General features: G+C 41.5%; 1 protein-coding gene across 6 annotated transcripts in view; it reads right to left on the reverse strand.

Moving 5' to 3' along the window:
• The window catches only part of OSBPL9 (oxysterol binding protein like 9), a 275,275-nt gene that overhangs the window by 152,938 nt on the left and 94,560 nt on the right, over window positions 1–27,777 (reverse strand). For 2 of the 6 annotated variants that reach the window (XM_063607656.1, XM_057298908.2), the window contains one exon: window positions 17,161–17,508. In XM_063607656.1, coding sequence (XP_063463726.1) covers window positions 17,161–17,325 — 165 coding nt within the window. In that variant the 5' untranslated portion in view covers window positions 17,326–17,508. Of the gene's footprint in view, window positions 1–17,160; window positions 17,509–19,953; window positions 20,615–27,777 lie in introns of those variants that run through there. The other 4 variants (XM_034965119.3, XM_034965117.3, XM_063607654.1 and 1 more) reach the window with 3 other exon arrangements.

Below are 27,777 nucleotides of genomic sequence, written 5' to 3' on the forward strand. Positions count from 1 at the left end.
TTGACTTGTGTTTATTCACAGAGTTGATTAAAGGAAATAATGAGGGAGTGTTAAACTCTGTTTTATGCTCCTCCACCATCAGTACTTCTCCCACCAAACTGTGAAATGACAATCCAGTATTAACATTCAAGTTCACTCCTCTACCAAAAATTGCCCAAGGACCTTTTTCCCTATTTAGCAAAGACTAATAGAGGGCCCAGAATAACAAGATTATAAAAAGGGAACAAGAAGAACACTACAAAAATGTATAGAAGATAGAAAAATTTGTGCAACACACAAAAATGTGGTTAGCAAGAACAACAGCTAGACCCATGAAATTTCAGATGCTTAGTCCTAATTCCAAGTCTCATCCTATAGACTCCAATTTAGAATGGGGCTATGCTCCAAAAGCTCCTTGTTCAAATCTGGAGCTTGGGGCTCAGGAAAAATGTTTGCAATGAAAAACTGTTAATAATTATTTCCAAGCCAGGTAAGGCGGCTTACACCTGTAATCCCAGCACTTTGGGAGGCTGAGGTGGAAAGATCACTTGAGCCCTGAAGTTTGAGACCAATCTGGGCAACATAGTGAGGCCCCATTTCTACAAAATGTTTTTTTTTAAATTAGCTGGTGTGGTGGTTCACACCTGTGGTCCCAGGTACTCTGAAGGCTTAAGTAAGAAGACTGCTTGAGCCCAGGAGGTTGTGGCTGCAGTGAACCATGATGATGCCCCTGCACTCTAGCCCCCGTGACAGAGTGCAAGACCCTGTTTTCCTTTTATTTTATTTTATTTTATTTACTTTATTTTTTGAGACAGGGTCTTGCTCTGTTGCCCGGGCTGGAGTGGACTGGCAGGAACACAGCTCACTGCAGCCTCTACCTCCCAGGCTCATTGATCCTTCTACCTCGCACCCATTCCCCCATCCCCACCCAGTAGCTGGAACCACAGGCATACATCACCACACCTGGATAATTTTTATTTTTTATTTTTTTGTAGAGACAGGGGTCTCCCTACATTGCCCAGGCTGGTCTTGAACACCTGGGCTCAAGCAATCCTCCCGTCTTGGCCTCCAAAGTGCTAGGGTTACAGGTGTTAGCTACCTCACCTGGCCTTATTTTCCTTTTATAATAAAGATAAAAGTGGCCAGGTGAGATGGCTGACACCTGTAATCCCAGCACTTTGGGAGGCCAAGGCGGGTGGATCACCTGAGGTCAGGAGTTCAAGACCAGCCTGGCCAACATGGCGAAACCACGTCTCTACTAAAAATATAAAAAAATTAGCCAGGCATGGTGGCGAACACCTGTAATTCCAGCTACTTGGGAGGCTGAGGCAGGAGAATTGCTTGAACCCAGGAGGCGGAGGTTGCAGTGAGCCAAGATCCAGCCTGGAGGACAGAGTAAGACTCGGTCTCAAAAAAAAGAGAAAAGTATTTTTTAAAAGGCAATTTAAAAACTCTCATTTTTTTTAAATCAAGTCTAACTTTACTTCAAAATACATGGGTTTCCAAAAAGAAACGAAGGCAGAAGAGTTAAAATGACTTTCATTTTAACTAGTCACAGAGGATGTTGCCTGTCAGAAATTTAAACTTACTCCTCTTTCAGGTGATAAAATTCCAAGGTAGACCCTATCTTCTTTGATAATTTGCCACTGCCTTTCTATACTTATGCCATGTAAACATAAAAAACCCATCACTCACAAATTCTGAGACTTTAGTATCTGGTCCCCGCCACTTCTCCCCCCATGGCAGGCTTTCCATTGAGATAAGAGGAAGAGTCTTTGCTTAACCTAGCATTACAATAGATCACTGTAATTTACAAAGGCCTCTGCAGAAAGTTTATTTAACTGTGATAATGATGTAAATTATTTATCATCTGACAGCAAACTAGTGATAACAGGTTTATCATCATTCTAATCACTACTAACCTAGTGTATCCCAGAAAGAACATTCTATTTGAAGTTAGACCTTGATCACCCACATAGAAACTACTATGGGATCCTCTTAAATTTCAATGTCTTCATTGTCCAAAGGAAATAATACCAATTACTTCACAGAACTGCTTGTAAGATTATAATGGAGCTGAAAATTTCTTATTGCCTAATGATGCTGTACTCATGTTTGTGGCAATGCTGTTATAAACAAACCTACTGTGCTGCCAGACGTATAAAATATAGCACATACAATTATGTACAGTACATAATACTTGATAATAAGTACATTACCTTATATATTTACTATACTGTATTTTATTGTTAGAGTGTATGCCTTCTATTTATATATACGTTTATATATAGATATATTTAAAAGTTAACTGTAAAACAGCCTCAGGTAGGTCCTTCAGTAGGGATTCCAGAAGAAAGCATTGTTCTCATAGGAGATGACAGCTCCATGTGAGTTATTGCCCTAAAGACCTTCCAGTGGGACAAGATGTACAGGTGGAAGACAGTGATACTGATGATACTGAGCCTATGTAGACCTCTACTAATGTCTTTGTATCTTACTTTTTGAAGCCACCTTTGCAAAAATTTTATCAGTGAGAAAATTATGGCAGTTGGGGAGACCTGATCTAGCCAATGCCCCCTTGCCTTTAGCTTTCAAGCTGCAATTATTTCTAGGCTTAAGCCAAGCTAACTTTGGGAGACATTTATAGTTTAAATGATAATAATCCTTCCCCAAAACTCAACTGCCTTTGTAAATCTAATGAGAGAGACCACCAGGCTAGGAGATTAGAGGAGCCTGAATCCTGCTAAGGCATAGACATAAATGATTGTCAGCCATTATTCTGGAGGTCACAATTACTTCTGCAGATAACATCACTATTGAAGAACCTAAGGTTGGTCTTTTTTTTTTCTTTTTGAGACAGGGTCTTGCTCTGTTGCCTAAGCTGGAATGCAGTGGCATGATCATAGCTCACTGTACCCTCGACCTGTTGGGCTCAAGCGATCTTCCTGCCTCAGCCTCCAAGTAGCTGGGGCCACAGGTACACTCCACCATGCTTGGCTAATTTTTTTAGTTTTTTGTAGAGATGGGGTCTCACTATGTTGCCCAGGATGGTCTCAAACTCCTGGGCTCAATGATCCTCCTGCTGCTACTTCCCAAAGCGCTGAGATTATAGGCATGCACCACCGTGCCCAGCCAGATTGGCCTTTTTGAGATATCTTTTCAAGTTTTTTGCATGTCTGACAACTGATGGCTCCCACATGGACATGCCAGCTGCTCCTGTGGCCTCACCTAGAAGCAACTCAGCACACGAGGACAGCTCCAACCCAACCAATCAGCACTCCCCATACCGTAGGCCCCAGCACACCAAACTATCTTTGAAAAATCCCTAACCTCAGAGTGAGGCCAGCCTCGTGTCAAACTTTCTTTACTGTAATGCCATGGTCTCCACAAACTGATTTTGTTTGCGCAGTGGGCAGAAAGAACCCATTGGGCAGTTGTATTTTTAACAAGAAAAAGCTTAAAATAAAAAACATAAAATAAGAAAACTTATAAATAGAAAAGAGCTTATAGAATAAGCATATAAAGAAAGAAAATACTTTTGTACAGCTGTACAATGTGCTTGTGTTTTAAACCCAAGTGTCAATACAAAGGAGTCAAAAAGTTAAAACAATAATTAAAGGTGTTTTAAAAAAATTAAAAGTTTATCAAGTAAAGCACTACAGTAAGCTAAGGTTAATTTATTGAAGAAAGAAATTTTTTTTGTAAGTTTAGCATTACCTAAATGTACAGTGTTTATAAAGTCTATGGTAGTGTATGGTAATGTCCCCGGCCTTCACATTCACTCACCACTCACTCTTCGACTCATCAAAACAACTTCCAGTCCTGCAAGCTTCATTCATGGTAAGTGCCCTATACAGGTGTACCATTTTTTATCTTTTATACCTATTTTTATTGTATCTTTTCTATGCTTAGATACATTTAGATACACAAATATTTACCATTATATTACAATTGCCTACAGCATTCAGTACAGTAATGTTGTAGTGCAGAAAACAACTAACCCAGAAAATATGGCACTTGGGCATGGTGCTTTTGAAAATTGAAAGGCCTTAGAAATAAACCTTAGGATCAAGGTCCCTCTAACCTTGTCTTGTTTCTCCCTGACCCAGCGCTGGGAGAGACTCTCTGGCATTTCCTTATCTGACCAAAAAAGCATCTTACCAAAAAAACCACAATTGTCTTCTATCCCCTTTCTGAAATCCCATTATCTATCACAGAAAAGAAGACTGAGAAATGCAACTACACCTGGATGGACTTTTCTGTCTCCTTGATTCATTCATTCCCCCCAGTAATCATTTAGTACCCTTTAAAAGAATTGTCTACACTCCCCATCTCCTCCGTCCCCTGTGAAAAAGGGTATATAAATTACTGTACTCCATTAGGGGGTTGGGGTAATCACTCCATAACTTCCCCTCCCCCATGCACATTAATAAGTTTTTTTTTTTGAGACGGAATATGGCTCTGTCACCCAGGCTGGAGTGCAGTGGCACAGTCTTGACTCACTGCAATCTCCAACTCCCAATTTCAAGCAATTCTCCTGCCTCAGCCACCCAAGTAGCTGGGACTACAGGTGCACACCACCACACCCAGCTAATTTTTGTATTTTTAGTAGAGACAGGGTTTCACCACGTTGGCCAGGCTGGTCTCAAACTCCTGATCTCAGGTGATCCACCCACCTCAGCCTCTCAAAGCACTGGGATTACAGGCATGAGCCACTGCACCGAGCCACATTAGTGAATTTGTATGCCTTTTCTCCTATGAATCTGCCTTTTGTCAGTTGCATTTCAGCGAACCTCCAAAGGCCAATAAGTTTTCCCTTTGGCCTGCCCATACAGTTTCACACTGTACAGGGTGGCAGCCTACCACATGGACTAGGTATGTAGTAAACTATATGATCTAAGTTTGTGTAAGCCCACTTTATGACATCCACACAATGATAAAATCACCTAACAAATTTCTCAGAAGATATCTCCCCACACTCCTGCCCCATTGTTAAGCGACCCATGACTATATTTACTGAAAAGCCACTAAGTGCCAGGCACTGCTCTAGATGCTGGAGATAAAATGATGAAGATAAATAAAGTCTCTGTTCTAATGGAACTTACATTCTATTCATACAAGACAGAAACAGACAATAAGCAAGAGAAACAAAATAAAGCAATAACAATATATGCCATGAAAAATCAAACGAGATGATTATGATAGCAACTGAGGGTGAGAGGCCTACTTTAGAGGGTTTGTTATAGAAAGGCTTCTCTGAGCAGTGACATATGAATGAAAACCTGTATAAGAAGTAATCAACCATGCTAGGCCTGTCCAAGACAGAAAACATTCAGAGGCCCTGAGGCAAGAATAAGTTTGAAGAACTTCAAAGGAACAGAAGAAAAGCTCAAGTGGATAGAGAGTGTTAAGCTAAGGCCAGGCATGGTAGCTCACGCCTGTAATCCCAGCACTTTGGGAGGCCGAGGAGGGTGGATCACCTGAGGTCAGGAGACCAGCCTGGCCAACATGGTGAAACCACGTCTGTACTAAAAATACAAAAATTAGCTGGACATGGTGGCACGCACCTGTAATCCCAGCTACCCAGGAGCCTGAGGCAGGAGAACTGCTGGAACCCAGGAGGCGGAGGCTGCAGTGGGCCGAGATCACGCCACTGCACTCCAGTCTGGGCAACAGAGCAAGGCTCCATCTCAAAAAAAAAAAAAAGAAAAAAAGAAAGATAAATTGAAGCAGATCACAAAGTCATAGTAAAGTCATAATAAAAAATTTAGATATTTTTCTTTTTCTCTTCTTTTTTTTTTTTTTTTTTTTGAGATGGAGTCTTGCTCTGTCGCCCAGGCTGGGGTGCAGTGGTGCAATCTCAGCTCCCTGCAACCTTCACCTCCCGGGTTCAAGCAATTCTCCCACCTCAGCCTCCCAACGTATTGAAATTACACGCACGAGCCACTGCACCAGGCCAGCTTAGGAATTTTAACTTCCCAAAGCCAGATGACTGAGATCTTATTAAATAAAGATGAAGAAAAAATGTTATCTTTTGTTCATTTGCCTCTTGAAGAAATACAATACAAAATAGTACAATAACTTACACAGAAAAATCTTAAAATGCTTTTAGGTTGTAGAATATCATGTATAAAATGATTCCATTTATATAAAGTACACAGATATGTATTTGTGCATAAAGAGTTGTTAGGAAAGCTATTCTCCAAAACACAGATAAGTAGGATTTCAGGTGTGACTTTTCTTCCTTCTACTGTATAGACCTTTCACTATAGTTTGACTCTTCTTTTAAAAATTTAGAGTAATACTGCAATAGTCCTTTCCAAAAAAAAAAAAAAAAATTGAGAGTAGGCCTTCATTAGTACAGTGGTAGAAAAATAATTAAGAGTACAATGTCATCTCTTCAAGAACAGTAAAACAATTTTTAAAGCTGTAAAAGAGTAACCAGTGTCATCAAATGCTATGGAGACAGTGCTAAGATTGAGCGAAAAAAGCACCCATTGGGTTTAGCAACAAAGCTATCACTGGGGACCTCTGCTGGAATTTTCAGTGAAATGTGGAGGTAAAAAAGAGTGCTGTCGAGTAAATGCAAGATGGACTAACAGAGACAGGGATTTCAATACACAAATGTATATTGAGGAAGACAGGTTAGGATGATATTTTCAAAAAAAAAAAAAAACAGAATTAGGAGAGACATTTTCCAAAGTAGGAGAGATGAACATGTTAATACATTAAGGAAAAAGTCAGTCCATCCTAAAATTCATATGTAAATTCAAAGGATCCAGAATAGCCAAAACTATCTTGAAAAAGAACAAAGAAAGTTAGAAGATTTACATTTCCCAATTTCAGAACTTACTACAAAGCTACAGTAATTGAGACAGTATAGTACTGGCGTAAGTACAGACAAATAAGTCAATGGAATAGAACTGACAGTCCAAATACAAATCTTCACATTTATGGTTAGTTAACTGCCAACAAGAATGCCAAAACAATTCAATGGAGAAAGAAGTCTTTCCAACAGATGATGCTCGGATAACTGGATATCCACATGCAAAAGAATAAAGGTGGACCCTTACCTCATTCCATATTTAAAAAAAAAACTAGCCAGGTGCAGTGGCTCACACATATAATCCCAGTACTTTGGGAGGCTGAGACAGAAGGATCATTTCAGCCCAGGAGCTGGAGAACAGTGTGAGCAACATGGCAAGACCCCATCCTCTACAAATAAAAAAAGTAGCCCACATGGTGGCACAAGCCTGTAGTCCCAGCTACTCAGGAGGCTGAGGTGGTAGGATCACTTGGCCTGGGAGTTTGAGGCTGCTATAAGCTATGATTGTGCCACTGCACTCCAGGATGGACAACAGAGAAAGACCTTGTCTCAAAATAAACAAACAAAAAAACCATGACCAACAACAAAAATGGATCAGACCTACCCATTATAGCTAAAATAAACAACTCTTAGAAGTAAACATAGATATGAAACTTTGTGACTTTAGATTAAGCAATGATTTCTCAGATACGACACCAAAAGCATAAGCAGCAAGCAGAAGAACAAATAAACTGGACATCATCAAAATTAAAGATGGCCAGGTGTCATGGCTCACACTTGTAATCCCAGCACTTTGGAAGGCCAAAGCGGGAGTATCACTTGAGTCCAGGAGTTCAAGACTAGCCTGGGCAACACAGTGGGACCCTAACTCTACCAAAAAAAAAAAAAAAAAAAAAAATTAGCTCGTGTGGTGGCACATGCCTGCAATCCCAACTACTCAGAAGACTGAGGCAGGAGGATTGCTTAAGCCTGGGAGGTTGAGGCTGCAGTGAGCTGTGATAGCACACTGTACTCCAGCCTGGGTGACAGAGTGAGATCTGGTTGTAGGGGGGAGAAAAAAGAATAAAAAGCAACAGGCTATCTAAAAATGTCTGTATAAAATGATTACAACTGTTTGTTATACTGCATAATAATAATAATATTCTTAAATAAGAAAAACCTGTAGTGAGGAAGAAGTTAAATAGAGAGAGGAGAGAAAGCAGATAGAGGAGAAAATCTATAGACTGAGATCCCCGAAAAGTTTGTGAGCAAATTGAATCCAGAACACAGGATTACCTCTTCTATGATAGGGAAAGGTAAAAGCAAGTATAAAGAGGAAAATAGATATATTAAAATAGGTGGGAGAACAAGGAGTTGAGAGTGTTCCCACCAAATGGACCACTGTCTCTGGTAAGCATGGCATCTCCTATGAGTGATGGAGGAAAGAAGAGGATTGAGAGACAAAAGATAGCTGCCAGAACGACAGATCACATTTTTATCCAGTGTATTTTCACCCAGCTGTGCCATAACAATACTAAGATAAAATACAAGAAATAAGTAGACAATCTTATCATGGGGCCTCAATGGAACAAAACTCCAAGAAATAGACAATCAACTTTTATAATAATTTTAACATTGTCATGTGAATAGAAAAAAATTAATTATGAATACCTGGAAATACTTTCCTTGAATATAATTCCATTTATATGATCCCATGTAACATGTAAACTTAACTTCTGCAAGTAAATTCCGTTTTTAAAATAATCCTGGGCTGAATGCAGTGGCTCACGTTATAATCACAGCACTTTGGGAGGCCGAGGAGGGTGGATTGCTTAAGCTCAGGAGTTTGAGACCAGCCTGGCCAACATGGTGAAACCCCATCTCTACCAAAAATACAAAAAGTTAGCCAGTGTGGTGGCGCATGCCTATGGTCCCAGCTACTCAGGAGGCTGAGGTGAGGTGGGAGGATTTTGAGTCTTGGAGCTGGATGTTGCAGTGAGCCAAAATCATGCCACTGCACTCCAGCCTGGATGACAGAGCAGTACCCCATTAAAAAAAAAAAAAAGAAGAAGAAGATAATCCTTTACAATTAAATAAATGAGAAGGAAACAATTGATTGGGGTGGCCATTTCTTTGTCTGTATTTCTCTATAAACAGTAAAAGAAATTCAATCCTTAATGTAAATCACTTGTACACTGTTCTAGTTTTGATCGGGATTACCTATTTGAAAATCTAATCATTCCAACTGGCATGGTCTAGATTAGTTTAAAATAAATTAAATTACATTTTAAAAAAAGAAAATCTAATCATACAATTGCCACTTTTGGAGTGGCATATTTAAGAACAACTCTACATCTTTCTACAAATTATCACCATCAAGAAAACTGCTTGCAACAGAAGCAAGAATTGACTGCTTGTCTGCTACAACACAGGAAGCAAAGATGGCACACAGTTCCACAGGCTCTGGATGACTAAACAAAAAACCTCTGTTGTTAATATAAACCCAATCAGGTTTTACATAAACTGTGGAAACATACATATTTGCTATTAGTATATTCTGTAAAACTTACAAGGCTGTGTAAACAAGAATTCCAAACAGCCTTCTGCCTCACTCACCTATAATTCGAATTAGAAGGGCCATTCATATTCTATTCACAAGGAGAATAATATGCCTCATTGTCAGGCTTGAAGATTATTATAATGTTCAGTACTGCCATCAAGGAGTTTACAAGCTTGCTGTACAGATAAAGAATGTACTAGAGATACATTTAGTTAATTGTAGCAGATGTAAAATGATTAATGCCCAAAAGAAGTATATGAGCTAGGCTCAGGAGTTTTAGAAAAGGGAAAAATCAAGACTGTCTAAAGTATTCAAGGAAAGTAAAAGATAAAAAATTTCCAAATAATTCTTCCCACTGATACTACTCACTATCTTAGAGAGTTTCTTTATGTCTTTTCAGGGTGTTTGGATTTATTTTTATTTTTATTTATTTATTTATTTATTTTTTGAGACAAAGTCTCACTCTGTCACCCAGGCTAGAGTGCAGTGGCATGATCTCAGCTCACGGGTTCTGCCTTCCGGGTTCAAGCGATTCTCCTGCCTCAGCCTCCCAAGTAGCTGGGATTACAGAGGTGCACCACCATGCCCGGCTAATTTTTGTATTTTTAGTACAGACGGGGTTTCACCATGTTGGTCAGGCTTGTCTTGAACTCCTGACCTCAAGTGACCCACCCGCCTCGACCTCCCAAAGTGCTGGGGGATTACAGGCATGAGCCACTGCACCCAGCCCATTTAGATTTAGATACAATTTTTCTTTTGTTCCTTTTATAATTCTAAAGCTACTCTATTAGATTTGGACTACTAAAATGTACCATATAGCCAGGCAAGGTGGCTCACACCTGTAATCTCAGCACTTTGGGAGGCTGAGGCAGGTGGATGATCTGAGGTCAGGAGTTCAAGATCAGCCTGGTCAACATGGTGAAACCTCATCTCTACTAAAAATACAAAAATTAGCCAGGCCTGGTGGTGGGTGCCTTAATCCCAGCTACTCGGGTGGCTGAGACAGGAGAATTGCTTCTACCCAGGAGGTGGAGGTGGTAGTGAGTGGAGATCGTGCCACTGCACTCCAACCTGGGTGACAGAGCGAGACTCCGACAAAAAAAAAAAAAAAAGTACCATATATAAGCTCAATAAAAATCATATTTGATATATTCAAGAATGGTTTACTTAGAAAAGAATAAATTTGCTTTTAAATGTTTGATGGGAGTGGTGCTGACACCTTTCCAGGAGAATCTGAGACTACTTTTACATGTTTGCAAGAGAAATATATACATTTAAGCTATTCAAAAATCTAAAATCCAATAATTAGATGGTAGATTTTTTTTATCATCTACTAAACATTGCTAAAGACTGCCAAATAACACTTAAATGTGTTTTGACTAGCAGTGGTTTTAAAATGCAAAGTCATTACAAGTCTCTTCCAGACAGTGTGTAACAGCAAAGAACATATGATTTCTCTAACGACTCCTTTTACAAGGAATATCTTGAGTAGCCCAGGTAACTTACTAATTCAGTTTCTAACCCTCTCTCCAAAAGCAATACAAATCAAGAAAGAGGGTTAAACATTTGTGGGTAATGACTAAACAAATCATATTTAGCTATTCCTTAGCTATTCCTTTTTCCAGTTCCCATTGTCATTGTCCTAAATCTTTACTATACTCCTTGCGTCCTGACTGTATCCTCATTTTTAACATCGACCTTGCTTCCCATCCCTACACCATTTAAGCATATTCCTATTTTAGAAACTGTTCCCCTCCATTCCACATTCCATGTCCTCTTTGCCCTTTCTACAATGAAACATCTTGAATAACCTCCATTCGCTTCATATATTTCCTGCCTCCTCTTTACTCTTCAAGCCACTCCAACCTGCATTCCATACCTACCACTCCATGGAAACTGCTCTGCCTAGGAACATCAATGATGTTCATCAATCCAATGGATATGCTTTAGATCTCATCTATTTAATCCTTTCAGCAGTATTCAAGCCAATTTACTACTTACACCTTGCCATCCATGACTGCCACATTCTTCTAGTTTTTCTCTTACATCTCTGGCATCCCTTTTCACTCTCCTGTGCAAGCTTTTTTCCTCTGCCAATCCCTTAAATTGTGATTGTGGTGGTTTAAAATTTGTCCACAAATTCTTTTCAAAAGATAAAGCCTAATTTTCCTCCTCATGTCTGAAATTCCCATCCCCAGGAGCATGAGTGGAATTTAATGGCTTGTCTCTAATGAACAGAATAAGGCAGAAGTGGTGGTCTCTGACTACGTCATAAAAGGGATTGAGGCTTCCTCTTTGCTCTCACTTGGATCACAGCCAGCTGCTCTGTCATGATGACACTTAAGCAGCTCAATGGAGAGGCTACCTGGTGAGGAATGAGGCCACCTTCCAACAGCCAGCAAGGAACTGCCGCTTTCTGACAACAGCCATGTGAGTCATCATGGAAGCTGATCTTCCTGCTCCAGTCAAGCCTTTCAGATGACTGCAGCACTGGCTAATATATTGACTACAACTTCATAAGAGACCCTGAGCCAGAACTCAAAGTTCTGACCCACGGAAACTATGAGGTAACAAACTGTTGTTTTAAATTGCTACGTTTTGGAGTAATCTGTGATAACGCAATAGATAACTAAATCCAGCGGTATTTTCCAGAGTCCTATCCAAAGATCTCTATTCTACTCACTCTCTCAACTCTCCATATATGAAAAACTAATATTTATCTGCAGCCCAGATTTATTTTATGTTTTACTGACTGATAAGAGGATATGCAGCCCAGATTTTTGTCCCAAGCTCCAGACTGTAACACATCTTTATGTCAATTTCAACATGCCCCAAAGCAACCACTTCTCTCCCCCAACCTGTTCTTCCTATCTTCCTTTTTATCATTCAACCAGCTCAAGCTGAAAACCTGGATGTCTTCAGACTCTTCCCCTTTCACTCACATCCAATCACTAAATCCCATCAAAAGCAACCTCCTGATTACTTCTCTGCAACCATATTCTTTAAAATTAAAAAAAAACACACTTCACCTGAACCTACTGATCAATTTTAACATCATAGAGAGACAAGCTAACATCATATGCCTCTTGATTTGATAGGTTCCACCTATATTCTTGCCCAAAAGAAAAAAAATAAATTTGATTAAGCTTTCAGCTCAAATTATCAATTTATATAGGAAATACAGAGGACGAAGGAACCTGTTTAAACATACCAAAATGATGCTTCCAACAAAATCCAAAATGCAGAAAATTCTACAGAGTAAATGACCTGGTGTCTTAGACAAATAAATGGCCAAGAAAAAGAGAGGGAGAACTAGAGATTAAAAGAGACTCTATAATTTTATATGCAGATCTTGTTTGGAATTCTGACTCAAACCAACTGGTAAGGAAGAAATGTTTGCGACATTCTAGGAAATTGAACAGACTGGATATTTGATATTAATAAATACTACTATTTAGCTGTAATAAAAGTGTTTTGATAACATTCTTTTGAAAACAGAGGGACCTTAACTTTCTTTTTTTTTTTTTTTTTGAGACGGAGTCTTGCTTTGTCGCCCAGGCTGGAGTGCAGTGGGACCATCTCGGCTCACTGCAAACTCCACTTCCTGGTTCAAGTGATTCTCCTTGAAGGGAGAGGCTGAATTCTTGGCCTCCCAAGTAGCTGGGATTACTGGCGCTGGCCACTGCCCCCGGCAAATTTTTGTATTTTTAGCAGAGATAGTGTTGGCCAGGCTAGTCTTGAATTCCTGACCTCAGGTGATCTCCCCGCCTCGGCCTCCCAAGGTGCTGGGATTACAGGCGTGAGCCACCATGCCTGGCCACATACTGAAATATTCACAAGAAATAATAATCTGGGATCTGCTCTAAAAATAATTCAATAGAGGAGGAAGGAGTTAATGGGAGTACTAATAAAACAAGACTGGCCATATGTTGATACTTGTATAAGCTGGATGAAATGAATTCATTTTACCGTCCTCTTTAGTTTTTATGAATGTTAAAAATTTTCTATAATAGGCTGGGCACAGGGGCTCACGCCTGTAATCCCAACATTCTGGGAGGCCGAGGCAAGTGAATGCTTGAGCCCTGAAGTTCGAGGCCAGCCTCAGCAACATGGTGAAACCCCATCTCTACCAAAAATACAAAATTAACCAGTCTTATCAAAATAAATGAATAAATAAAATAGATTTATTTTTTAAAATTTCTATAATAAAAGATTTTTCAATAATAATAAAAAGTGCTTACAACACTGAAATAGCTCTCCACTGCCCTGGGGATAAAGTTCAAATTCCTTAACATGGTTTGCCAAGAAAGCCTTTCATTATCTGTCCTCTTGCTTAGCTCCCCAGTTCATCTCTCACTACTACCTACCTCACAGCCCAACCTCCAGAACTGACAAGCTGCTTACTCTTCTCTCCTCCAAAAAACTTTTATTCCCTTTGTCTCAAGCACTTTTCCCTCTCTGCTCATACAATCTCTCCTCATCATTCAAGTCAAAACAAACCTGCTTCTCCAAGGAAACCTTTCCTAACCCTTCAAGACTGAGTCAAGTAGCCCACCTATGTATCCCCCTGTGCTTCCTCTATCACGGCTCTTATCTGGTATGCCCCCAACATATTCTAGGTACCATGAGAGGATGAACAATCTCCATCTTAGTTGCCACTTTAACCCCACTTCCTAACAAAGTGCCAGGCACACAATAGGTACTCAGTAACCTTTCATAAACTAACAAAAGGCACAAACTCCTCTTTCTAAACTTCCAATTCCTCATAGATCTATACCTCCCCCAATTTCCTTCCTTCCATATCTTCTTTTGTGATCATAAGCCACATAAACAATTGGTTGCTCACATAGTGTTCCTAAATTTATATCCTTAGTTCTCCCTGGCCATTTCATCTAATAAAAATTCAACTAAGGTGAGGCTTGTGTAAATCTATTCAGTTCACAACTATCGCAATGATCCTAACCCAATCCTGAGATTACCTCAAGAACAATTCTCAGTAAAGCCAACTCTAAAGCAAGGTCACTCTAGTTTAGTTCAGGGTTTTCAGAACCACCCTAGAATATATTAACAACCACAGAGACAGACTACAGGCCAAGTGATTTTGGAAACAAGAAATAAAGTTATGCTATTCACTGCCTTGCTTGGAAGGCTACACAACTAATTCAGATATTCTTCCTGGAAGATGTAGGTCCAAGTTATTAGCCACATGCAAATCATTAATATGTACCTTCAAATCCTTCAGAATCCGAATGGACTGAAATAATGTCATGTGTGTAGAATTCATTGCCAATATCCAATGTGTCTCCTACCTTCCCTTGTAAGTAAATATCTATCCTTTTCCCCTCTTCACTAGACCTCCTCTAATTTGAGATTGGGTATCATTTTATTTTCACAAGATGGTACAACAATTGTCTGTTGTTTCTCTGTAAGCAAATACTTTAATATCAAGGAACTAGAAAAGAAAAAAAAAGCTTCTAAACAGCTGTTAGTGAGAAATATGATACTTCCTTCCTCTGGCAAGGATAATATTTTAGGGAATCTAGTCTCAAAAAGAAGGATAAGCATTGAGGGGGAAAAAAGTATTTTTTTAAACCCTATATTTAGCCAGCAAGAAAAGAGATATTTGTCCAAGTATTCAAAAACCGAAAGGGCAACAAAGCAGAAAAAGGATACATGAAAGGAAGAAAAAGAGGAAAAAGGAAGATTCTTTCTGGGCTAGGCATTCCCAAGAACCTCAGCTGGGGGCCTCTCCAGTATGGTCCTAGATTCAGATCCACACAAATCTGGGATTTGTAAAGTAACTTAACTGCATAGTGTCACTCACTGAAATCACTCTATCTTGAATAGAGTTTACGGGATTTTCTGATTATCCCATCTACTTAAACCCAATATTACTTTTCCTTTATCTAAGCCATGGCTTTCATAATTCCAGAGTTTTCAGGACATAATATTCAGTTGCCTCTCTTTCATGCCCACCTAAAGACAGTCTTGAACAATGTGTTTAAGACTCATTAAGGTTTAGTCTTTTTCCCTTTAAAAACTATGTAGAGAAAGAAAGCTGATAGTGGAAGGATGATGAAAGTAATACTTTTACTCTTGCAAGCTTGCCTTTAGTAACTCACAACTTACACTTTTCTCCTTCCTGTAGTGAAAGCGAAGTTTAGTAGAAAAAGTCAATAATTTGGCATCCTGATTCCATCACTTAGTGCTATGTGATGTTGAGCAAATTGCTTTAAAAGCCTGGAGCCTCAGATTTCAAAACTGTAACTGGGGATATTAAATGGAGATAATGAATAACTACCTTGCAGAGTTATTAGGAGTGAAATGAATTAAAGGACTCACCAAGCTAGTATATAAGCTCCAGAGAAGAGGAACAGTGAATGTCTTTTTTACTGTCTATTCTTGCTGGCATGAAAACACACATAGCAGCTCAATGATATTTTTTAAATGAACAAATAAATTCAGTGTCCCCTTTCTCTCATCAACCTTAATCCTTCTTCCATAATCATGTTTTTCTTTCTGTCTTCTGTTATTTTCTAAAGCTTTCTGGGCATTCTATTTTGTCCTCTTATGTATTTTCTTCCCTCATATCGGCTATCGTCAACAATACACCATTCAGAAAAAGTACCTTTCTAAGTAAATTATCTCCCTAATACCACCTACTCTCCATATCGAATGCGATGAGGGTGGAGGGGATAGTCAAAACATAAGATTCAAGGCCGGACGCGGTGGCTCACGTCTGTAATCCCAGTACTTTGGGAGGCCGAGGCGGGTGGATCACCTGAGGTCAGGAGTTCAAGACCAGCCTGGCCAACATGGTGAAACCCCGTCTCTACTAAAAATACAAGAATTAGCAGGGTGTGGTGGCGCATGCCTGTGATCCCAGCTACTAGGGAGGCCAGAGGCAGGAGAATCGCTTGAACCCGAGAGGCGGAAGTTGCAGTGAGCCGAGATGATGCCACTGCACGCCAGCCTGGACGACAGGGCGAGACTCCGTCTCAAAAAAAAAACCACACACACACACACGCACACACACACACAACCACGTAAGATTCACAGCAATTCATCTACTTTTCCACAGCCACCAACTCATGTTAACAACAGTGAAGCCCTGAACCCAGAATATAACTGTAAGGGGACACTGCACTATCACTTGTCTCTCTTCGCTGACAAGAGTCTCGCGTGTAGGAAATCCTTGGCTCTCAAAAGTTAAGGCGTCGTTTGAGCTCGCCTCCCGCTAAATAGAGGGGTGCGTCCCTTGAATGAGACACACAACCTGAACCGACTGGAGGGATTTCGGACCCCCTGGTGTTGCCCGAGGGCTGGTCACTTTTGGACCTGTCCCGGCTCCTCTGGCCACTCCTCCGAGGAAGCAGAGCTCTTCAATCCCTGGAGGGAAGCTAAGGGGTGCGGCCGGCTACAGGGCCTTGGTGGGACAGTGTAAAGTCCATGACAACATATGAAGACAGCATGAACCGCAAGACTAGACCTTTTAAGCCATGACTACGATCACCCTTACCCGCTCACAACCATGCTGGACCCCACTACCGCTTAACAGCGGACCCTAAGAAAGAAACTTGGCTCACCCCCAACCCATAAATCAGACAGCTAGTTTCTACTTATTGGCTGCGCCCCTCTCTCCCTCACCCTCATTGGCTATCCGAGACGTAAAACCCTCCCCAACAAGGGAACCCTCGCGTACGGCGGCACCCCCAGACTAGCAACCTCAACTCAGCCACCTAAAACCCCGGTCCCCCACCTCCACCCAGGAAACGCGGCCCCGAGGCGCCTGGAGCTGTGCCCTCCAAGGACTCACCGTGTAGTAGGAGAGCAGTCCTGCATTGTAGTCCAGCACGAACCAACGGTACTGCCAGCCCTTCATCACGTTAGTCCATTTGCTCAGCGGCCCTTCCATGATGGACGCCATCTTGGGAGCCGCCAATGACAACAAACGGCCTGACGTCACTCGCCTATATGGCATTCAGCATGCGGGGGGCGGGGCCGCAGGGGGCGGGGCGGGTCCTGGGCGGGTCCTGGGCGGTGCCGGCAGATGCTCCGGCGATCAAGTCAAACACGCTTTCTTAGGGCGCCTATTGTGTGTAGGACTCCATGCCAGGGATGCGAGAATGCAAACGTGAATACTGCTATTAAGATTATTTATAATCTGTCATGGGATTAGAGTAAAGAAAAAAGATTATGAACATATTAATAAATAATTTTACTGGCCATGATACCTTCCACTTCCAAAAGATTTCATATCTGATATTCATTTATGCATTCATTCCACAAATCCATTCATTTAATAAATATTCGCTGTTTTGTGCTAGGCATTCTTCTAGGCATTGGGGATACAACAGAGCCTTCATGACAGGTGAGGGGAATGGTAAAATAAATAGTAAATTATATCGTACATTAAAAAATCATAAATGCTATGGAGAAAAACATAAGCAAGGAAGGAGAGAGCGCTGGGACTGCTATTTTAAATTCCCAAACAGGGAAGGCCTGAGTGAAAAGGTAACTTTTAAGCAAAGACCTGAAGAAAGTGAAGGAGGGAGCCTGGTGGAAGAGCCTTCCAAGACGAAGGAATAGCAAATGCAAAGACCAAATGTTAGGAGTGAGCGTGGCATCTTGAGGGATCAACAAGGAGGTCAGTGTGCGTGGAGCAGTGAGCCAGGGAGAAAATGGTGGGAGATAAGGTCAAAGAAGTAGAGATAGATCACTAACAGCCTACAGGGGCAATTTAAGCATTTATTGGCTGGGCGCGGTGGCTCGCACCTGTTATCCCAGCACTTTGGGTGGCCGAGGCAGGCAGATCACTTGAGGTCAGGCGTTTGAGACCAGCCTGGCCAACATGGTAAAACCCCATCTCTACTAAACATACAAAAATTATCCGGGCGTGGTGGCGCACCCTGTAGTCCTAGCTGAGGCACAAGAATCACTTGAACCTCGGAGCCGAGATTGCATCACTGCACTCCAGCCTGGGTGACAGAGCCAAATTCTCTCTCTCACACACACACACACACACACACACACACACACACAAAAGGATTTATTGACCACCTACTATATCTAGGCACTGTTGGAGGTCCTGGGAATACAGCAGTGAATAAGCTCTCTCAGAGCTTAAATTCTGTGGTGAAAGCAAACACTAAACAAGTAAACAAGAAAAATATCCAATACTGATTAACACTGCAAATAATTTAATAAATTATTTTAATAGGAAGTCAGTGGGTAGCTAATTTATACTGGGTGGTTAGGGCAGGCCTCTTAGGAAGTGGCTTAAAACTTAGATATGGAGGATAAGAAAAGGCCAGCCGTGCAAATATCAAGAGAAAGAGCTAAAAAGGAAACTAAAAGATGAGGCACTAGCTGGAAACGGAGGTGTGGTCAAGGGAAGGGCTTTCTTTGTCCTTTTTTAAAATTATTATTTAGATCGAAGACACTAGAGAATATTATTTTGCTGATTTTCAAGAGAGGGAAAAACTGGGGACATCCTAGAGAAAAGAGAGAATAGCAGCAGTGAAGCCCTTCATAAGATTGAGACCTCTTTTTGTGTTGGCAAAACACTGGGATAAAATACAAAAAAAGAAAGAAAGGAAAAGACTGAGACCCCAAGCCCAAGTGCAAAGGTTGACTTTTGATACTAGCAGAGATACTTTATCCAAAGTAACAAGAAAGAAGAGCAGAGAGTATGGGTTCAGATGCCAGTGGATCAGTAGTTAGATGGTATAGAAATGAATGAGTTTCTGTTTTTTTTGTTTGTTTGTTTTGTTTTGTTTTGTTTTTTTGAGACGGAGTTTCACTCTTATCGCCCAGGCTGGAAAGCAGTGGCACGATCTCGGCTCACTGCAACCTCCACCTCCTAAGTTCAAGTGATTCTCTTGCCTCAGCCTCCCAAGTAGCTGGGATTACAGGCACTCGCCTGGCTAACTTTTGTATTTTTAGTAGAGACGAGGTTTCACCATGTTGGCCAGGCTGGTCTCAAACTCCTGACCTCAGGTGATCCACCCACTTCGGCCTCCCAAAGTGTTGGGATTACAGGTGTGAGCCATTGCGCTGGGCGGAGTTTCTACTTCTAGTTGAGGAGAGGCTCAAAGCTTAGTAGTTAAGAATGTGGATCCTGGTGCCATAGTACCAGGGTTTCAATATCCAGATTCATCACTTAGTAGCTATATGGCCTTAGGCAAGTTTGCTAACTTCTCTGTGCCTCGGTGTCCCCTTCTTTAAAATGTGAGTAACAATAGTAGCTGTCTACAAAGGTTGTTTCAAGGATTAAGTGAGCTCCTATGGGTAAAGAGCTTAGAACAGAGCCTGGTAGATAGTAAGCACTCAATTAATATTAGCTCTTATTCTGCAATTATACAGGCAACAGGAGAAATAAATAAATATTAGTTCTTAGAATTTTCCCAAAGAAATGTGGTGTGGGCCGGGCTTGGTGGCTGACACCTGTAATCCCAGTGTTTTGGGAAGTTGAGGTGGGAGAATCGCTTCAGGCCAGGAGTTTGGGACCAGCCTGGGCAACATAGCGGGACCCCATCTCTACAAAAAAAATAAAATTTAAAATTAAAAAAAATTTGTTGGTTATGGTGGCACACATCTGTAGTCCTACCTACTCAGGAAGCTGAGGCAGGAGGATTGCTTGAGCCCAGGAGGTCAAGACTGCAGTGAGCCAAGATCATGTCACTGCACTCCAGCCTGAGTTGGATGCCAGACTGAGACACTGTCTGTAAAAGAAATTTGAAAAAGAAGTAAATAAGAATATATCTCTACGAGAAATTTGAAAAAGAAGTAAATAGGAATATATCTGAAAGGGATAGCAGCCAAAAAAAATGAGCATCCTGTTTCTCCTTTCCTTTCTTTTCCTTGGGATCGCCTCTTTTCTATAGATTACAATTTATTAAAGGTTTCTGGGAATAAGGTAGACGTTTGGCATCTTCAAGAAAGCCAGGCCAGGCTCAGTGGCTCATGCCTGTAATCCCAGCACTTTGGGAATCCAAGGTGGGAGGACAGCTCGAGCCCAGGAGTTACAGACCAGCCTGGGCAACAAAGTGAAACTCCTGAGCAACAAAGAACAGCCTGGACAACAAAGTGAGAGCCTGTCTCTACAAAAAATTTAAAAATTAGCGAGGTTGTGGTGGCTCATGCCTGTAGTACTAGCTACTTAGGGGGCTGAGGCAGGGGGATTGCTTGAGCCCAGGAGGTCAAGGATACAGTAAGCAGAGATCGTGCCACTGCACTCCAGCCTAGGCAAGGCAACAGATCAAGACCCTGTCTCAAAAAAAAAAAAAAAAAAAAGAAAAGAAAGAAAAGGCAAGGCTTGGTTTAAGAGACATGGTTCCTATTCAGGAGCTAACCAGGACATGAAACATGCATGCAACTGAGTGTGGTACAAAGCCATTTCTCTTTCTTTTTGGATATATTTTTTTCTTATTAATTCCACCATTTATTATCTACCCTATGCCAGGGATTGTGCCAGGAATGTTATATACCTTATCACTTTTAACCATCACAATAACTCTGTGAGTATTTTAATCTCCACATTTTACAAATAAGGAAACTGAGATTCAAAGAAATGAACAAACTTACCCAGGTACCTGAGAGTATTAATTAGTGAATTAACGAGTATCTGAGTCCATATAAACACATACCTGTCTTTTCATCATGCTACATGGCCTCCTCAAAACACACTATACACTTCCTATAGAAACTTGATGTTCCAGACTAATCAGCAGAATAGCTCATGTTGCGGATGTCTTTTGGGATAAGCAAACTGTGGGGATCTTGAAACATCATGACTCAGATTGAGTTAAAAAATTTACATAGTGTTCATTAGTATCCCTCCATTAGTTTCTTAACAGCAGGAACCAGGCCTTATCTTTGTAGCCCTAGAAACTAGCCCAGTTCTTGGCACACAGAAGGTGCTTAATAATTATTGTTTGATCTGTTCCATTGAAACTGACCAAAAAGTTTCAAGGATTGTGCTAAACTCCATCAGTTACATTGTTTCCTTTATTCCCCTCAACAATCCTTCAAGATTTGTACTATCACACCCGTTTTAAATATGAGGACACTAGAACACACAGTTATTTAGTGGCTTGCCAAAAGTCACACAACTAGTAAACAGCAGAACCAGAATTAGAATCTAGGTCTTTGCATGCCAGATCCATTTCACCCCAGCAGCAAGCTATATCTGCATTGTTTATGTATAAATGTCTTGATCACTTCTCAGTTATTTGGCTAAGATTAAGTGTAGTAAATAAATGTCTTGGACATGACACAGGCAACATCATCAACTTCTAAATCAGTTTTAACTTTCATCAGGGTCACCAGGCATCAGCAGGCTCTACTTAGCTTCAAATGTCAAAACACAGGTCATCAGGGAAAGCCAGGATCAAGTGCAGTTCTTGACTCATAAAACCATGTCCATTTCCACAGCACTTTTTCTACATTCTACACAAAGTGTCAAACTACATTCTTTAAATAATTAGCTAAAGTTACACATGGTGGAGACACATCGGCAGTAGTTCCTACATTCCTCAGTAACTGGCATCTTGTGGAACTGATGTGGCAGCTGATGCATAGCAGAAAAAAAGGACTAGACTCAGAACTGAAAGGTAGAGTCAATGTTAACCGTAAAACATCAAAAACTCGTCAAGGACAGGAGCTGGGACAGATTCATCCTGCCATTCAGAATATCAATAAATATAAAAGACATGATTTTTGAAAGACCATTCTGGCAGCAAAACTGAGGACAAAATGGAGAGGAGCAAGATGAGATAAGACAAAGAGAGTTTTAAAAAGCTAATCAAGCAATAGAGAGTTTCAGTTTGGACAATGACAGCATGGATGAAGAATAGGAAAGATACTATTCTGTATATTTATTGAGAAACATTTTGGAGATAAGATTTTAAAACTCACTAAGCAATGGAATTAAATGAGGAGGGAGTAAGGAGAATCAGAGATAATACCAAGGTTTCTAACTTTTGTAACTGAATAATCATTTAGCCAAGTTTTGTTTTGTATGTATGTATTTATTCATTTATTTATTTAGAGACAGAGTCTCACTCTGTCACCCAGGCTAGAGTGCAGTAGTGCCATCTCAGCTCACTGCAACCTCCTGCTCACAGGTCTAAGCGATTCTCCTGCCTCAGCCTCCTGAGTAGCTGGGACTACAGGCGCCCGCCACCACGCCCGGCTAATTTTTGTATTTTTAGTAGAGACAGGGTTTCACCATGTTGGCCAGGCTGGTCTCAAACTCCTACCTCAGGTGATCCACCCCCCACCCCTTGACCTTCCAGAGTGTGGGATTACAGGCGTAAGCTACTGTGCCTGGCCTGTTTTGTTTTTAAAAAGGAAGAACAAGAATGGCTTGTGTTTCTCAATAGGAAGTTTCCTTCCTTTACACAGCTGTTTAGACCATTAATTTTTTCCCTTACTTTCTAGCAAAAATTATTTCCAACTTTTCACAGCCAAGAGTGTAGGTACAAATTACTTCATAATGCATTCTGTTGTTGTTGGTTTGCTGTCTTCTCTTCCTAAACTTCACACCAACTGCTTTTTGTTATTGCTGTTATTGTTGTCATGTTTCTTAATTGGTATTTGTCGAGCATCAAATAAAACAACATTCCTAGAGTGTTGTTTTATTAAGGAAAAACACAGAAACCTACAAGACATTGACTGTCCTTTGCTGGGTGTAGAGGAAACAAGATCATGCTCATATTTGGTAGAAGCAAAATAAGGCATAGCCTGTTTTGTTCACAGTCCTGGTTTTTTTTTTCACCCTTTCCACTAGCTACAGAGCAAGAAAGTGAAACATCAAGTTTAGGAAAAGCTATGATTTTCAGGCAAAAGAGAGTTGAGAAAGGGAGAGAAAATATTTTAGGAGATTTAGGTTCTGTAAGTGTTCTAAGGAAAGAAAAGAGGAATGAACTGATCTTTTGTCTTCTCCTTCCAGTGTCCCCTTGGAGACCCACATCTCAGCTACCTCGGGCTTTAAACATTTTACAAACACCCTCCTTCACAGATGGAAGTGACCTTTCGTTCTTTACAGCCCCATCTACACCCTGAACAAACATGTAACAGTGTCTGGGACAACCTATTGCATCTACTCATTGAGTGCCTGGTTCTCCTATCTCTTGGGTTCTTTGAGGACTCAGTCATATGTGCATCCACAAGCTTAGCACAGTGCCTCACGTAGACAACATGGAACAGAAAGCTGCAGGCAATCTGCTTAGCAGCAGCAGGCAATCTGAATAAAAGGGTCAGGGAAGGCTAGGGAAGCTGGATTGCCAGAAACCGTTTTTACTTACGCTTTGTACTTATTTGGGTTGGCTGAGAGGAGCTCATAGAGATTAGGGAGCTAATTCTCCCAAGCCACTTTCTTGAATAAATGATAGTCAAGGAAAAAGTAGCTTCTCCACCTAAAATCTCATTGAGGTCAGTGACTTATTCACCTCTCTATCTCCAATATAACAATACTGCCTGGGGCATAGCAGCCCATGTTGAATGTTTGTGAAGATGATCTGAATTAAGGTTAGGAGTTCAAAACCAGCCTGGCCAACAAGGTGAAACCCCATCTCTACCAAAAATACAAAATTAGCTGGGCATGGTGGTGCACGCCTATAATCCCAGCTACTCAGGAGGCTGAGGCAGGAGAATTGTTGAACCTGGGAGGCGGAGGTTGCAGTGAGCAGAGATTGCGCCACCGCAGTCCAGCCGGGGCAACAGAGCAAGACTCCATCTCAAAAACAACAACAACAACAAATATCAGTTCCTTTTTGAGAGTTTCTTTGGACACCCACACCTGTGCCCACCCCCAGATAGAGCTAATCTTACCTTTACTATGTTCCACAGTGAATTACACATTCTAATTCAGGTAGCAATTATCTCACAGCGTCCTTAATGAGTTCATCCACAGTGTATTGTGACAAGAATATTCTACATTGTAAGATATATGTGTGTGGCCGGGAGTGGTGACTCACGCCTGTAATCCCAGCACTTTGGGAGGCCGAGACGGGCAGATCACGAGGTCAGGAGTTCAAGACCAGCCTGGCCAACATGGTGAAACCCCATCTCTACTAAAGACACAAAAAATTAGCCGGGCGTGGTGGCACATGCCTGTAATCCCAGCTACTCAGGAGACTGAGGCAGGAGAATCGCTTGAACCCAGGAGGTGGAGGTCGTGGTGAGCCGAGATCACGCCACTGCACTCCAGCCTGGGCAACAAGAGCAAAACTCCGTCTCAAAAAAAAAAAAAAAATAGACATTCAGCCGGCAAGTGGATATCCTAATTTGGAGCTCAAGAAATAAACCAGTGCTGGAATTACACATTTGAGTTTTAATCCATAGGCGGTAGCTGGCCAGGAGTGGTGGTTCATGCCTATAATTCCAGCACTTTGGGAGGTTGAGGCATGAGGCAGGAGGATCACTTCAAGCCAGGAGTTTGAGACCAGCCTGGGCAACATAGCCAGACCCTGTCTCTACCAAAAAAAAAAAAAAAAAAAAAAAAAAAAGCCAGGCATGGTGGCACATACCTGTAGTTCCAACTACTCAGGAAGCTGAAATTGGAGGAGCTCTTGAGCCCAGGTGGTTGAGGCTGCAGTGAGCCTTGATGGTGCCACTGCACTCCAACCTGGCGACAGAGTGACACCCTATCTCTAAAAAAAAAAAAAAAAAAAAGGAGAGAGAAGGTAGCTGAAGGCATAGGAAGCATTGAGATCAGGGAATGTGGATAGAGTGTATGGTTCAGGATGGAACCCTAGAGGACAGCAAAATTTAAAGAAGAGGAAAAAGAAGAGAAAGCAGGAAAAAAGATTAAGAATCAATAATTAGAATGGGGAAAAATGAGAGAGGCTTGAGAAAGCTAAGGCCTAGGGAAAATACTTCAAGATCAAATGCAGGAAATTAAGAGGCATTCTCCTTGGTGAACTCTATTTCTATATGAATTAGGTCATTAACAGATAGGAAGGGGGAAGGGGAGGTCACAGAATTAGATAGTGAACTTTAAGAAGGTGATGAAGTGTAAAAGGCAAGAGGGAAGGGCTCTGTGAAGTGAAAAAAAAAGGGATGGAAGTAGCAATAAGGGTCCCTCTGAGTTTAAACATACAAACTATTGGTAGCACTGGCTTATCTTGTTTTGAATGGTTGAGGGATTTTTTTCCCCCCAGCAATTCTCAGCAGCCTGTGTCTAGGAACACAGGAGGTACATCACTGGAATTACCCAAGGTGAGAGAGATTTATAAGGTAGGTGGAGGAAGGAAGGAGTTGAGAGTAACTGGTTAGCCTATATGTTAGAGTAGGTAGTTAGGCGGACAAGAGCAGGGCAGGAAAGCCCCCCTCAACCCAGGAATGTCAGGTGACCATCAGGTGATGGTCAGGAGATTGTTAAACTATCTCTCTAAGATAATCATTGAAGGCCAGGTGTGGTGGCTCATGCCTGTAATCCTAGCACTTTGGGAGGCTGAGGTGGGTGGATCACTCCTTGAGGTCAGGAGTTTCAGACCAGCCAGGCCAACATGGTGAAACCCTTTCTCTACTAAAAATACAAAAAAAAAAAAAAAATTAGCTGGGCATGGTGGCACATTCCTGTAATCCCAGCTACTGGGGAGGCTGAGGCAAGAGAATCACTTGAACCCAGGAGTCAGAGCTTGCAGTGAGCTGAGATTGCACCACTGCACTCTAGTCTGGGTGACAGAGTGAGACTCCGTCTCAAAAAATAATTAATTAAATAAAATAATAATTGGTCACAGCTGGTGCCAGGGAAAGGCAGTCTCCCAACAGACAGAAGACACTTGAAGCTGATGATCAGCAGCTTCCTGAGAAGATCTCAGGAGTTGGATGAGTGGGCTCAAGCATGCGCACTAAGAGGCAAAATGGTGGAGTTTAACTTGTATATGACCTTCCTCTAGGAACACTAGACTGGTAAGGGAAAAACGCCTTAAATGAGCATATGCACAACTTCAGTAAATACAGTGTATGCGGCCCGCCCAAGTGCTGGCAGGCCAGTGTGCATGAGGACAGCCTGCCCCAAGGAAAATCAAGAGAGGAGAGATGCAAGCCCTGGAACCATGCCAATGTATAAAACCCCAAGTCAGAGGTCAGATGGGGCACTTGGATTTCTCAAGTCATCCACTTGGCCCTCTTCCAAGTGTACTTCCTTTCGTTCCTCCTCTAAAATTTTTTAATAAACTTTCATTCCTGCTCTAAAACTTCAGTCAGTCTCTCACTGTGCCATATGCCCCTTGGCCAAATTCTTTCCTCCAAGGAGGTGAGAATTGAGCTTGCTGCAAACCCATATGGATTCACTGCTGCTAACAGATAGACATAGCTGATGAGAGCTAGGCTGATTATGGCAGGAAAGGAGAATAGATTAGGAGGAAGAAGCCAAGAGATTGAATTGGATCTCCTTTGAGGTTAAAGAGAGACTTAGTGGGAATAAGAGAGCTGGGAGGATGGAAAGTTGTGTGCATATATACACACACAGTATGATTCCAATTTTATAAAAAATATACCTATCTACCCAGAAGATTACATAGATATACTACAGAAAAACATCTGTAGGCCAAGTGTGGTGGCTCACGCCTGTAATCCTAGCTCTTTGGGAGGCTGAGCCGGGCAGATCACTTGAGGTCAGGAGTTTGAGACCAGCCTGGCCAACATGGTGAAACCCCATCTCTACTAAAAGTACAAAAATTAGCTGGGTGTGGTGGTGCACACCTGTAATCCCAGCTACTCAGGAGGATGAGGCAGGAGAATCACTTGAATCCAGGAGAGGGAGGTTGCAGTGCTGAGATCGTGCCACTGCACTCCAGCCTCACTGACAGAGCATGACTCTGTCTCAAAAAAAAAAGAAAAGAAAAGAAAAGAAAAACATCTGTAGTCAGTTTGTGGGATTATGGTTGGTTTTATGTTTTTTCTTTATACTTTTGTGTTTTCCAAATTTTCTTTTCTTTTTTTTTTTTCTTTTTTTTTTTGAGATGGAGTCTCACTCTGTCGCCCAGGCTGGAGTGCAGTGGCGCGATCTCGGCTCACTGCAAGCTCCGCCTCCCGGGTTCACGCCATTCTCCTGCCTCAGCCTCCCGAGTAGCTGGGACTACAGGCGCCTGCCACCATGCCCGGCTAATTTTTTTTGTATTTTTAGGAGAGACCGGGTTTCACCATGTTGGCCAGGATGGTCTTGATCTCCTGACCTTGTGATCTGCCCGCCTCGCCTCCCAAAGTGCTGAGATTACAGGCGTGAGCCACCGCGCCCGGCATGTTTTCCAAATTTTCTACAAGTAACAGACATTGTACTTGTAACTACTTAAAAAGCCATTTTGTAAAGGATAAAAAATATATTTTAAAAAAGTACCACCAGGTAATTATGTCAGCTCTGAATTTGCCAGGCATTTGCCATTTATAATCATATGCCTGCCTCCTTAAGGAGCTGAAATAA

The sequence above is a fragment of the Pan paniscus genome, chromosome 1 (genome assembly GCF_029289425.2).
Source record: "Pan paniscus chromosome 1, NHGRI_mPanPan1-v2.0_pri, whole genome shotgun sequence".
NCBI lineage: Eukaryota > Metazoa > Chordata > Mammalia > Primates > Hominidae > Pan > Pan paniscus.